The sequence below is a fragment of the Nipponia nippon genome, unplaced genomic scaffold (genome assembly GCF_047370975.1).
Source record: "Nipponia nippon isolate SJK-2023a ecotype South Korea unplaced genomic scaffold, ASM4737097v1 scaffold_1, whole genome shotgun sequence".
Classification (NCBI taxonomy): domain Eukaryota; kingdom Metazoa; phylum Chordata; class Aves; order Pelecaniformes; family Threskiornithidae; genus Nipponia; species Nipponia nippon.
Window position 1 is genome coordinate 106,916,944 of NW_028262290.1, and position 14,374 is coordinate 106,931,317.

The following is a 14,374-nucleotide window of genomic DNA, read 5'->3' on the forward strand; positions in this document are numbered from 1 at the left end:
TTATCCAAAATTGTTTAGATGGCACCTAGTTGTCAGGGCTACCATGTTTATTTCCGAGTTGCCAGCAGCCCGCTGCCAGATGGAACACGACGCCAGCCGGGGTGGGCGGGCAGGCACAGGGACGCGCTGTTGCAAAAGCAACCCCGTCAAGGCCTCCGTACGTTCTGCGCTGAGGAGGCTCCAACGCACGGGCCCTGGTCAGGAAGAGCCAGAGCAGCGCTGCCAGCTTCCACACTCTCAAGCACAGCAGATGCCACCTTGCTCTGTGGTAGCCTGAGTCAGAACCAAGAATTCCTACCCCTCATCTTCACCTCAGGGAAAAAAAAAAAAAGTCCCAAAGTCAAAACTTATTCCCTCCCTGCTTGGGTAAAGCATGGCTTGTCTGAAGCTGGATCGACAGCAGATGGGTTTTAAAAATAGAGCTCTGCAAGAGACGGCACGCAAAGTATACAAAGCAACACTGCTTTAACCAGCACTGGGTTAAGGCTAGGCTTTGAGGGGCAGCTCAGAGCAGGTTATTTCTGGCCTTCCGCATGCGATCGTCACTCAGCCCGCTTTGTCACTCTACCATTCTTGCATCCTGCTACAAAATCTAATATTGCTCCATAATTCAAGCCGAGTCTTTTTTTAAAAAAAAAAAACACCAGACGTTTTTGTAGGTCAAAGCCCAATTGTAACCATGAAAAATTAGTTTCCCTCAGAGAAAAACAGTATCAACACAAAACCTTTTCTTCATGCCAGAACAAACACTGAGCAAATCCCACATTCCAAGGGGAAAAAACGGGTTTGGCTGCAGAAGCCGAGTTCTTTTCAGCATCAAGAATAGAAAATATAAATTGCCAAAACTGAGACCTGTGAGGATGGTAGCATTTAGCTTGTAACATGTGGAAAGCTAACGTTTCACATGTATATAATGAACACAAAACATTGTGAGAAGAAGGGAATGAAGCCTGGTCAATCAGTATACGTGTAGTAACACTCAAAAATATTTTAATTACCATCACAGGTTGCATTTAATGGGAATTCATCTTTAGGAACACGCTCAATTTTCTGGTTTAGTCCAAGAAATGGGCAGCCTAAACCTTATTTATTCAGGGCAGTATTTAGGCAAGTGCGATGCATTTTATAGCATACTGAACAATACTAAAAACAGCTCCCAATTTCAGATGGCCGAGTATTGCCACATATATGCTAAGTATTTTCTATTCTGCGTATCTTGTGAAATCATCACAACTTTCTTTTCAAAGCACAGACGTTTCCTCTTAAAAAAAGGAAGTAACGTGCAGATTTGATGATAGATGACAATTAATTTCTTCAGAGAACAAAATGTGCTTAAATCACCAGAAAACAGGGAAAAGGAGGAAAAGCAAAACGAATTTCTGTAGCTTTCATAACCATTATACCTTTTATTTACATTTAGAAAGATAAGTCATGAAACTTAAAACAATAAAACCAAATGCAACTTGTACAGAAATCTTTTAATTTTTTTTTTTTATTTATCACACATTAAAAAATGAAACACACTATACAAATGGTTTTTCATAGCAGATTACACGTGGGTCCATTCAGACTCGCTCTCAAAGTGCTGCCAACATTTATAAGTGCTGCCCATGATGGCAGCTGTTTATCATATAGCCAATGTATTGATTTAAATGCAGTAGCATGCAACCCTTAAAGGAGAAGGGTTTGATTCCTTTCTGTTCTTAAATTAGGTTAAATGGCATTGGTGTCCATATTTACATACTTGAAATGTATCAATCCTGAGCAGTTCTGATGTAAATCTGAGACTGGCTGATGGGAGTCCTGGTCTGGGAGTTATTAAAAAGGGAGGTCCAAATGGCAGCAGGGTGGCTGCTATGAAGTTCCGTTGCTTTCATTCTTTCCATCACATACCTATTTGCCGAGTGTCACACAGTCAAGTAATTGCTAATAAAAATGTTAAGCCAAGTAACTGTAGGTGTCCTTCTCACCATCGACGCGTTCCAAGTACTCCTTCTCAATCAGAATGTCGATGCATTTCTGTGGGAGAAACAAATGTGAGCGGTGGGACGCTGGCAGAAAAGCCCTTCTCTGTGGGTGCTACAAACTTCCAACACTTTTGGCCATTGCGTTTCATGCCAAGTAGAGGATGGAAGGAGGCAAAGGGCACAAACCATGGCAACTCGCTCTCCCGTTTCTGCCCGCATCCAAGTAGAGGACTAAACTGAATTACGCTTACTTGATGCCATTCCAGGGTAGTGACTGGGAGATCAACTGATCATCGGTATGCTGAGCAACTTCATAGTGAGACAGCAAATGAAGAGTTAAACCAAGATGCAGAGCGCTTACTGTAACGTTACTAAAGACAGCAGCTGCAGTACCCAGCTGCCTGTCGCACAACTTGACCCGCTGCATCTCTTGCGGCATTGGTGCCAGTTCATGCAACCGCTTTCCACTGCCTGTTTTTTGCCCCACCACCCCTTGGTTGTGGGTGTAAAAACCATTGGTAGGACAACTGAACAAACCGATGGCAACAAACAACTATAACGCCCCCCTCCCCAACATCGTTATTCTAGAAGAGACCAGGAAACTGTCCTGTTGAGGTGGCCCACAAGCAGCGGTACTCCCACAACTGGGAGAGCAGGAACAAGAGGTAAGCCCACAGCAGAGGCTGCTGTCAGCTGGCACTGATATGAAAAGATGCAATCAAGCTACTGTTTTACCACTGCCCGCAGTACGAAACACGCATGTTACCATAAAAGAAACACGATATTTCTGGTTAAAATATTTCCTACTTATTTACAACTCCAAAAATCTGTCCTTACCCATTCCCATCTCCTGAGCTTCCCTTTTTAATTCAGAAGCGTGTATGCTGTCTATATATATCCTCCTCACCTCCTGGAACACAGGCTCAGAGATGCGGTTCTCACATACCTTAATTACTGGAACTCGTGGCTTGAACCTTGAGGACAGCTGTGTTAGCACTTCTCCAAGAAGTTGCTGGTGTTTTAGAACCTTCCTCATTTTCATGATTCTCACAATAGCAGCCTGCACAGCAAAATCGGAAAGGTGTGCTTAGGAGCAAACTACTTGTCCTTCTGGATAAAGCCATTTTACTGCCCTAGCAGATCATGGCTGCTAGCACAGAAGCATCATCACAGCGAACCTGAGTACCAGATGGGGAGAAGCATGCCTACAAATGTCACCTACTCACACAGACTTTAAGAACTCAGATTCTACGTAGCATACAGTCATCAGAAGTGGTTTTGACACATGAATTTTAAGAACTACTCTGCTTAGAATCAGTCGTAACAATAGTACCAACTGGTACCAAGAGCAACATGAAACTACTTATGTAAGAGAAAGCCTTCTTTTTTTATATATATATATATATATATTTTAACCTTACTGTGACACTCTCTTAGTAGTACATTTGTATTTCCTTCCCCTGGCCCTTTGCTTCTCAAGTGGATTCCAAATGATCTGATACAAAACACTGTGAAGTTCATACTGCCTATTATTACTAGTTTTCACCAAGGACAGAGGTCTCATGAGCACGTGCATCCGTGGAACCCGAACGCTCGTCAACGTCATGTTAGAATAAATGTGAAGAACAGTGTCCTATCACGCCTTTCTACATTTTCTATTACAGACTTATATCGCCTTTAAGAGTATTGTAAATTTACTTTCAGCTCCAACACAATGCACTGCAATGGCACATTGTCTTTTAATAAAAATTTAAAAAAAAAAACAAACCAACCAACCCAAAAAAACCACAGTAAGCTTCAATAAAGGATTACAAAGGTGTAATTTTAAATTCATAGCATGGCAGCAATCTGCAATACAAGTCACCTGAATCAGTAGTTTCCTATCTTCCTCTATATTTTTGTGTGTAGTTTCTTGCTCCTGCTTCTGTTCAGTCTTCATTGGCACATTAATGTTTACCCTTAATTTTTTGCTGTGAAGAAAAACAGAAGTTAATAAAACAATTAGCCTGTTTAAAAAAACCCAGTCAAACAAACAAACAAACAAACAAACAAACAAAAAAAATCAAAACCAAAAAACCCAAACAAAACCCAACTCTAAAATAACAGCCACACCACCACAATTACTTTACAACAAAAGGGGACTTGGGCACTTCTGTCTAAAATTTTAGACAATCTTATTCAAGTTCAAATAAGTAAATAAAAACCAAAAAACTGCAACCAACGAAAAAAACCAAAATACCGTTTTGGTGGTTGTTCGTGTATTTCACGACTTACTGAATCCAACCTAGTGATCTGCTAGGTCAAATTAGCTCAATATGTTACACTACATTTGGAAGACTCCTATGTTTAGTAAGAAGGTTCCAGTCAGTGAAGGGGACAAAGAAAGTCAGGGGAAACAGAACCACCACTTCGATTTACGGGGTGGAGTCTGACCATTATGTGGAAAAATCCATTTGTTCTGTAAAACTGAATTCTGCTTTTACGTGCTCCTCAGTGCCTGCGGTCGTGCCAGGGTGAGCCCACGACACAAGGCGCTGCGTCCCAAGCGGGGAAGGAGCCTCAGCGCCAGGGCAGCGGGGAGCGCAGGGCAGCGCTCCTCAGCCTGCTGGCTGCGCTGGGGAACGCTGCCGCGGAGAGGGGATCTGTTATTTATTTAGCATAGTCTCGTGCAGCATAAATTGGGAACCACCGAGCCGCACAGCGTAGCAACGCCGAGCTGTTTCCATCACTGTGTTAACGTAACTGACTGTGAAGTCTCAAACCTTTAATTGTTGGTCAAGGAGGGAAGAAAGCAGATAAAGAGTGAGGTACAAGGAAAGGTTTTAAAATGTTTCTTTCACTTGAGATCTTATCTTCAGGAAGTACTTAACTCCTCACTGAATTTGTGTGTGTTTACGTCTATGGTCCAGTAAGCATGATAAGAAGTCACCACAGTACTGTGAACAGCTTAAAATGTACGAACGTTGAAAGGAACACTGGGTAAAGTAGGTAATAAAAACTACTGAAAGTCATGTTTATTAAGTTTTCAAATCACTGTACACTCTGAAGTTCTAAAATGAGCCTGCTGATCTTCTCATGTTATCTTTAGTGGATGAACATTTAAGACTTTGACCTTTGCTGGTCACTGTACACTACTGTAACCTTATAAAATATAGTGTATTTTGCTGAGTGCATGCAAATCATGCACCTCAGTAAAAACCAGCACAATTTCTTACCAGAAATAAATTATACAAGAATTAGGCAAGAATCAAGGAACAAAAAGGACATCTGAAAATATGTCCAGGCCTTGACAGACTTTGTGACAAAGTCCAAGTCAGACAGATGAAATTGTACCCACCCCCCTTACTAGCCAACCCTCTCCTTCAAAGCTGGTACACGTTGAATCTGTATTTGAATTGGCAATTGAACTCTGGAGCTTTCATCCCAGGTGTATTAGGTTTTACCCGTATTTTGAAAGCAGAGAAGGAGGATGCTACCCATTATACACAAGTGATACATGCTGCTGAAGTTTCTCCTTACTTTTTATAACCAAGATACAGTTTTATTAAGGTATCTGGTTTTAACTCCACCTCATCAACATTTGCATTTTCATCTTCCAAAACCTGCAAGAATAAATAAAATAAACAAATAACTAAATATTCATTAACACATTTTGCTGAATGTTAAGCAGGTCATAAAAGAGCAAGAGTACTTACGAGCAATTTTGATTTCAACAGTATCTGTAGAACTTGTGCCAAGATATCCTACAAAATTATAGAAAATATTATCAGCGCAGACAGACAGCACCTTTCTCTAACTTAAAATATTTCAACAAGAATACACATGTTTAGACTAACAACTAGTGAGTGCAGAACACTGCAAAATGAGGGGGGAAAAAAAAGCAGTAAAAATGTAGTTCATAGAAATAAAATGTAATACGGCCCTTTTTGGGTGTTAGGACATATTCCCCTTGCGGTCAGTCAAATAACATCAAATTTTTTAGAAAGACTAATTCCAAACAACACATCTTTCCAGTTGCAGTTTTAGGAGCTATTTTGCAAGCAGATTTATAAGTGTAAGAAATAATTTTTCCCAAACCATGCAAATATAGATACCATGGCAAGCTTAAACTGCAGAAAGCAAGTACCCTCTGCTTTCCGATTAACGTATTTTTCTTTTCTTGCTTACACCAGGGATCTGTTCTGGTTACTGTCGCTGGTCAGTCACCAGATGGCTACGCTACTGTCAATGTTCCGCGCAGGTTTGCAAAGCTGCTATTTTACCACAGTGGAAATCTTCTGGGTTTCATGCAGTTAGTTTTCAGCTGTATAAAAGAGTTTTATTCTGGTCCAATCATAATTTGGGCCAAATATTTATTTTGCATAAATAAATATATATCTATATCTGCAAACAAGCATCAACAATAAATGGCAGCCCCCTAAGACTTCTGGGTTTACTGTCAACCATCATCAGCAGTAACTTTCTAGAAATGCATTTCTAAAAGTAAAGATCTCACTGACTAGGAATTGCCTAACTTTCGAGAAGTCCCAGCAGGCTTGATTCAAACCTACTAATAAAGGACAGAGATACCAAATAAACTGTAGGCCATAAAGTCTACTCGGAAAGAAAAGGCGGGAACTTTTTCCACAAGAGAGAGTGAGCCAATGAAACGGCAGATTTTACTATGTTCACGTATATAAGCCTTGAGATGTAAAGAACGGATGCGCAGATCCGTTTAGGGATTTAGGGAAAGTGCTGTTTTTCCTAGAACGTTGTCTTTTAATATTAAAATGTACGTAGCGAAACACTGAAAACTTGGTATCAGCAGGAAGCTAGACGATTCACTCTAGTCATGAACAGGAGTATATACACACTCAGATTCATCAGAATACTAGGCAGTTATGATGACAGGAAAGTAAACCGGGAAATTAAGTTGACCAAGAATAGAGCACATCTTTCTCCTTCAGCACAGAAACCGACTCTGGCTTCAAGCATGCCTAATCCTCATTTCTTACGATAGCAGGAAGAGCCCTGAAGACCAAAAGACTTGTTCACAAGAGTGTGGTAAAACGTGCAAAGTCACTACCATTTTTATTTGAGTACTGTCTGTCAGCTGCTGCACGGTATAGGCATCTTCTGTGTTGTACTGCAGTAAAATCGCCATCTGGAATGTGGATGCCTAACAGATCCAAAAAAAGAGAATGAAGGGGAGAGGGGGGAAATCAGAAAATGAGAATGAACAAACATACTTTCTGAATTTGAACAGCCTGAAATTCACCAGTTAAACACATACACTGGAATATTTGGACAACAGACAATAGCCAACTAGCGCTAATCATTACACAACAGAGGAAAATCTGACGTTACTTATACAACCAGACCTCTACCTTCCAGCATTATCTAAACATAAACCCCAAGATTATGACCATTTAACTAGCTGCAGGCACTTCATCAAATCTTCTATTATGGTGTCAAAGCCTTATCTTTCTACTTGCCAATATAATTTTAAATTATTTTCCTGTGTCACTCCCTGACGCTTACCCATTTAATCTTCATTAAAACCTACAGACTACTGAATTCATCCTCCCAACTCCAGCAAAATATTGAAACCAAATTTATAAACAAGGCAGCTATCAGTGGCTTATTCACGTCTATCACCACAGGGTTAACGTATGTTGATGACACGTTCAAAGTCCAAGATTATCTTGTTTCTTCTCACTGTTGTGAATTCCCCTCCTCTGTCTACTTTTTGAGAGAAAGCAGACAGGAAAGCATAAGCAGCATGAGAGCTTAGGCAAAGAGGTTGAAGTTGTCTCACACAATGCGGTTCAACACCTGTTTAAACCACAAGTAATACAGTCCCTTTTCTAAGTCAATTTTCTTTTAAACATAGATCTTAAGTATCAGTACAGTAAATAAACATAATAAAGGTTCTATTAATCATAACACCAACCACCATCTGGGGAGGGTTAACATTTATGTTCAGTTCATTAATACACAGATCTGTAGCCATCAGGTCTTGCACCTGTGCTTTGCTTTATTTAAAGACAGTAGCATTATTCACAGGAATAAAGCTAACGAATGCATGTAAGCATTGTGAATAGTAGCTAAACATATATGTGTGTGTATACATATGAACATAGATCCCGACCCCCAATTAAGGAATTAAATGATTTAAAACACTTGATTGTGATACAGCATTACATACTGTTAATGAATATTTTGACATACAAATAAAATACAGCTCAATTCACTGTATTATCTATTAAAATTAGTTTGTGTGCGGGCACAGGTATTCACATGAACTTCACTACTTCAGCATCTACACACTTCACCATTTTAAACACATTTATCTGCACAACGGTCCTTTAAAGTAAGGAAAAGCAATTATCTCCAGATGAGGAGGAAAGAGGCTGAGCAGCTCATCCAGATAATGTAAGAGCAGTGGAGCAGAGCGTGAACGCATGCCTTTTAAATGAGCAGCTGCATCCAGTCCTCTGAATGCAATCATCACCAAGTGATGCTATTGGCATGACGTTATCCTTACCTGTAACGTGTATCTATTTTTGAAACAGTTCGTAACCAATTCCCCTTTGGACAGCTGATACAACCATGTTAGTTTTCTTCCACTATGGCGACTGGCATAAAACGCAGTAAATCTCTGATAGCTCCGTTCTAACTGTATAAAAACAACAACAATAAATAAATTAAGAATATTATTTACCTTCATTTACCGTTACTAGAACATGCTCTGGAACCAACAAACGAGAATCAGATCTGATCACCCTTGACTGCCATGTTGTCCGAATAAGACAAACAGAAATCCAAGGTATTCAAATTCATCAGACTGGATGAAAATTTCCCTTTGTTATGAGTTTCCCCTTTAAAGTACCATTAACAATACAAACCTGAACAAGCATTTAAGTTCCATTCTTCCTTTTATGATACATTAAGCAATGCTAGAAAGGCGATTTCTTTTAACCACCTTCGTCCTCCAGGTAACAGCAGTTAAACTTATTTCTCATGTTAAGCATTCATGTCTTGTCTATTCTGGATAAGCACTCAACAGAAAACGAATGATTATAATATCTGAAGATTTTACTGGATGGAGCCGAAGCAACAGCAAGAAAAAGTTTCTTAAATAAAAGTATACACAGAAAAATACACTAACAAAGATTTGCTTTAGTTACTATTGAATGTTTTGAAGAAAGATTCATTAACCTGGGTCTTTCCACAGGAGAAAACAGTTATATTTTTCACACAGTTCCCTCCTACTACCTTACTCGCTTATCTTGTTCCAAATATCCTCCAGCCAAATAGGCAAACACCAGAAACACTTCCAGTCCTCTCCGACACACAACAAAACAGGAGGAGACACCAGCCTTGCAAAACAAGTTTCTGGCGTGATCATTCCACGTTTGGATGAACCAAGCGCAAGCGCCTCACCTCAGAGGGCAGAGCAAACGTGCAGGACTGCTGGAACGGCCACGATCCAGAACTCAGCACCTGGATGCTGAAATCCACTGGAAGAGAGGCGAAGAGGCTGAGCTGCGTTATCCTCCCTGCTCCCACCCCCTCGTCAAACACACAGTCCCAGTTCTAACACAGACAAGAAATGGTTCCGCCTTTTGCTCAAACTAACATGGTGAAAAATCATTAAGCAATTTTTTTTTTTTTTTATTCAGACCATAAAACAAAGGAATTCACGTAAGGTGTTGCTGCAGTTGGAGAGCTTTACATTTACTGTTACAGTCACTCAATTCTCTCTCATTTGTAGAAGTTATTACCCTGTTTCTACCCCCACAACAGATTTCTCTTTCAACATGCAAATGTAAAAGTCATAAGTGTTCATTTTTATGTGTAACTAAAACTCATCGCTCCACAGTACACAACTCCAACATTTCACATTTATACTTGTCAGGCATTTTGGACAAGTTAGTAAGAATAATACAAAACCTAAGTGAAATTTAAGCCTGACAATAGACAACTCTAAATGTAATCCAACAATTAATTATCAATTCTTAAAAGAATTTGTTTCAATGTGCTTCAACGAAAAAAATATTTCTTTACAAAAAAGTGATAGAGCTGTCTAACAACCTAATATACAACATCCTTTTTTCCTTAATACTTTTACACAAGTATAAGCTGAAGCCATGTTGTGCTCAAAATCAAAATTGTTTAAAGAAAAACATCTCTCCAATAAAAAAAAAGGCAAAAACCAAAACAAAAAACAAAACAAAAAAAAAAAAAAAAACAAACAAAAAACCCCCAAAATGACAGGATTCAGCTTGATTTAATTACATACCTAAAAACATGATCTGCAAAATCAGGAGGAGGCTACCCATGACAGAAGACATAAAGTACCATTAGAAGACAAAGTACAGATCTAAAAGACTAATTTAAAAATCCTAGCTATCTTGGTCAAAATAATAGTAACTCTAACTTCGGGGGGTACGATGTCTAAATCAAATATTTCCCTCATATAGTTATCTCTGTAGAAATAAGAGGAAGCTAAACTACCGAACGGTAACTTAGGTAAATGTATTACTTACAATCTAATGGTTCTGAATTGGTCAGGTGCTTTTTAAATTGCTCATTCAAGTCCTTGCTTACACCAATATCTTGGAACATCCGCTGCAGCTTGGAGGTATACTCAAAACCACAAGCTTGCTGTATTTTAAAAGCACAGATAGGTCAGCAAGACACATTTTTGACATTGGAGAATGAGAATGAAAAAGTATCAGAGCCTATTTTCTTAAAAGAAGACGTATAAAGTTCAGTATTTCCCTTACTCAAAGTACTGATCCCAACTAGACGTGCTCTTTAACTGTCATCAAAAACTGAAGAAAATTTTGTTTAAAAATGAAACAAAACACACAAAGAAACAGACTACTAAGAGTATTAGATCATATTTTGCTTGACCCTGAATGAACAAGGGTTAATGAAATTAAGCAACTTTTCAGCAGTCATTCCCTTGGATAATTACATCCATGTCATTCATTTGGGTAAGAATAATTAAGCTTAAATCCATCTTAACTCCATTAGACAGACATGCTCTACAAGCTCCTAGGAGGTTAAAAAAAAAAAAAAAAAAAAGACAAAAAAAGACCTAGGTTGTGTATTTTTCTATTGTACATAAAACAATTAAATGAAAGGACATACATCAATGCTTTCCAAGGCAGCCTAAAGACCTGCAATATGGCAGATCATGGGACAGTCATGGAATACTCACTTTTAGTTTAGAGATCATGCTTGCCTCAGCATCATCACTAGCACTGTTCTGATGTACAAGTCTTTTTGCCAGCATTTTAGCATAGAATTTTTGAAACACATCCTTATCCTCAATGTACTTGAAGACAACCATCTGGAAAAGCCAAGATAATTTTTAAGAAAAAAAAAACCAAAACTATTTAAGCATTTATCTTGAAAAAGCGGTAGCAGTAGCTACTTCATTTGCACTTAAGTTTTTAAGGGCAGGGGTTTTTTTTGTTTGAGGGGTGGTGGTGTTCATTTGTTTTAAATGTGGATACTATTTTAAACACATTAACTGTATATTCCACATGTACAGCCTTATATATGAATAAATATGTAGTACATATATGTAATTATACAAAAATATATTGTAGAAATTATTTATATTATATGTGTATATAAAAATGAAGTAAAAGCATAAATTCCATTTAGCCACTTTAAATCTGCTGTAAAGGTTTTTTTTTTTTTAATTAAAAAAATACAACCAACAAGCCACACAGATGAAAGTTATTACTGAAAAGCTGAAATATTAAGCAATGAAATCAAACATACCAACTAAAATATTTTCTCTCATCTGACTTGTGTGACAATTGACTATTACTAACTCTTCAAAGCTTACACAGAAGAGAACTGTATTTATAGACATCTTACCACTTGATTGAGTGTATCTTCCAATTCTGCTTCTTCCGGATTCTTTGAGCTGCAATTAAAAAGTGCATTTTTAAGGAGTCCCAAAACTGCTGAATTAAAACAACATATGGATGTATATGGAAATTTCATAAATAAAGGAACACAGATCGAGTAGTTCTGGGATCAAAGACTCTTTAGAGAGGAAACAGTGTAACGAAACGAACACTTAACTACTTCACATGTAAGCAATTCTGAAGTACACGATTTTTAAACAATACGTTGAAGTCCTGGACCATGAATTGCTCAGGACTTCCTGATAGCCTGATATTTCTCAGGATTTATGGGCTTAAACATAGATCTCTCTCTTCCTACCTTTTTTCTGCTGCTAAATGCTATCTTAATTTCTTATCTTAGTACGGTGAAAAGAAAACAGCTCAGAGAGCTGGGTCTTGACTGGGTGAGAGCTCAGGTGGCACCACGTTGTTTTCTGCCATATCATGCTTGTCCATCAGGCATACCCCAAATCAGAAAGCTATTATTTATAAAGGGGAAAATGCAGGAGGGGATGGGGAAGGAAAAAGTGAGCAAGTTCTTCTGGTTTTGGGTTGTTTGGTGGTGGATTTTTTCCTCCCCCAAAACAGCTAGAAAAGTTGCCAGTGACAAAACTGACACCAATCCAGTATGAACCCATCTGATAGCAACTGAATGTATGAGCGGCTGAATCATCTGAAGCCAAATACCTTAATTAAATTATGAACCATGAAAGGTTAGAAAGCAAATTTTTGTCCTCCTCAATTTCTGCCCAGATGGAAGAAGATACAGAGGAAACAACAGGAGGAAAGCAAGAGTTTTACCAGAAAAAGGGAATGTGCATCTTTTGTTTACAACATAACACAGCTCAAATTTGGGAAGAAAAAAAAAAAAACCAAAAAAAACCCCAACAAACTTAAAAAACCCTTCTGTTTTATTAAAAAAAAAATAGAACTTAAGTTTCCTATAAGGAAAGAAAGGTCTTAGATCTCCTATTATTTCCCCCCTCTTCTTTAAAAAGAAAAGTAAACTCCATTTAATTTTTAGGAATAGCCCTATTGAAATTTTTGTATTCAGAATTTGGTATAATTATTTTTTCTTGAACCGTTAAGTTCTGTTTGTGAAGACACAATATAAAACTTCATATGCTAAAACCTTTTAAAACAAAAGCCAACCTGAAATAATAATTTGTCTTTGAAGACGTACCTTTTCTTTAGTAAAGAGTCACAGTATCGTGCCAGTAGCTCTGGAGATTTACTGGATGATTGAGCCATTTTTGTCACTGCATTATTATTTATAAATCGACCACAAGCCTATAAATCACAAAAGAAAGTGAAATTTTGGGAAACAAAACACTGAATAGAAAAATAAAAAAAGTGTTCACCATATGCCACTACAAAGACTTACTTTATCTAGTGCAGCCACAAAGCCAGCATCATTGTTGAATGCAGACATGACTAAAGCATTATATTTCTTATGGACATCCAACACTGTCTGTACATACATTTTTGGATCCTGCAATAAAGAGAGATGATTGATTTTTGCAACCTGTTGACTTTCTGCTTTCTACTTCCTCCAAAATGGAGCTATTCACTGGCCTAAGCAAATTTTTACAGGGAAAGTCTACAAAGTATTAAAAATCTTTTAAAGGTAAAATAGTATCCAGACTAGTTTAGGTCCTATGTCCAGGACTGACTGACATTAGCACAAGCTTTCATTTACAACAACCAGAGTGCAGAGTGTACTACATTATACAGTACTGAAGACAAAACCATTTACTCAATCATTGCAAACATTTCCAAGAAGGGCATTTTGAAAGACATAAGCTTAATTCGAATCAGAGCTGCAACAGCTGGACAATCATAAAATGGCAGTTCAAGAACAACTGCCAAACAGAAGAAGAAAACCCTCAGGTTTTCAACAGGCAGAAGAAACCCTCGTAATAAATCTGTAGTAAGAATGTAACAGGTGTATCCCCAACAGGTACAAGTCAGTACAGAGACCGCAGTCATTATTGACAGTTCTTAAAATCACCTGCTCAACATCCCGTGACAGCCAAATGCCAATAAACATCAAGTTTAAGGCACTCACAGACTGAGTCCTATATGTAATTACTGATCTCTGCATCTCAATAAAGATGGAATGGAGTCAGAGTAGGAACAGCGAAGGGCAACTACAACACCAAGCAGACAGGGCAGCTACTATACAACAGACTAAAAAGGCTAGAAGTCTTCAATTTGGAGATCAGAAGTTTGAAAGGGCATATGACCAAGGTTTACAAAATCAGGAGGATGACTGAAGAGATGAACGATCACTAAAAGCCACATTTTATAACTATGGGGCACTTGAGGAAAGTGATAGGAAACAAGTTAAGATGTTTTAAGATCTAATTCGAATTAAGACAGATAAAGCAAAAAACCATCTTTACATATAAGGTAGTGGACTTCTGGAACCTGCTGCCACAGGAGGTTGTTGGAAGTAGGTATCAGTAGGTTCAAGAACGGATTAGACAAACT

At 38.3% G+C, this 14,374-nt stretch overlaps 1 protein-coding gene across 1 annotated transcript in view; it reads right to left on the reverse strand.

The window, feature by feature from the left end:
* Window positions 1-1,457: 1,457 nt before the first annotated feature.
* The window catches only part of CUL1 (cullin 1), a 54,161-nt gene continuing 41,244 nt past the window's right edge, over window positions 1,458-14,374 (reverse strand). The window contains exons 10-22 of the mRNA XM_087766298.1: window positions 13,266-13,373; window positions 13,065-13,171; window positions 11,850-11,898; window positions 11,179-11,310; window positions 10,499-10,616; window positions 9,393-9,469; window positions 8,494-8,625; window positions 7,033-7,125; window positions 5,663-5,710; window positions 5,487-5,569; window positions 3,832-3,937; window positions 2,914-3,027; window positions 1,458-2,019 (exon numbers count right to left, since the gene is read on the reverse strand). Of these exons, the coding sequence (XP_087622424.1) occupies window positions 1,939-2,019; window positions 2,914-3,027; window positions 3,832-3,937; window positions 5,487-5,569; window positions 5,663-5,710; window positions 7,033-7,125; window positions 8,494-8,625; window positions 9,393-9,469; window positions 10,499-10,616; window positions 11,179-11,310; window positions 11,850-11,898; window positions 13,065-13,171; window positions 13,266-13,373 (1,248 nt within the window). The 3' untranslated portion in view covers window positions 1,458-1,938. The remainder of the gene's footprint in view (window positions 2,020-2,913; window positions 3,028-3,831; window positions 3,938-5,486; window positions 5,570-5,662; window positions 5,711-7,032; window positions 7,126-8,493; window positions 8,626-9,392; window positions 9,470-10,498; window positions 10,617-11,178; window positions 11,311-11,849; window positions 11,899-13,064; window positions 13,172-13,265; window positions 13,374-14,374) is intronic.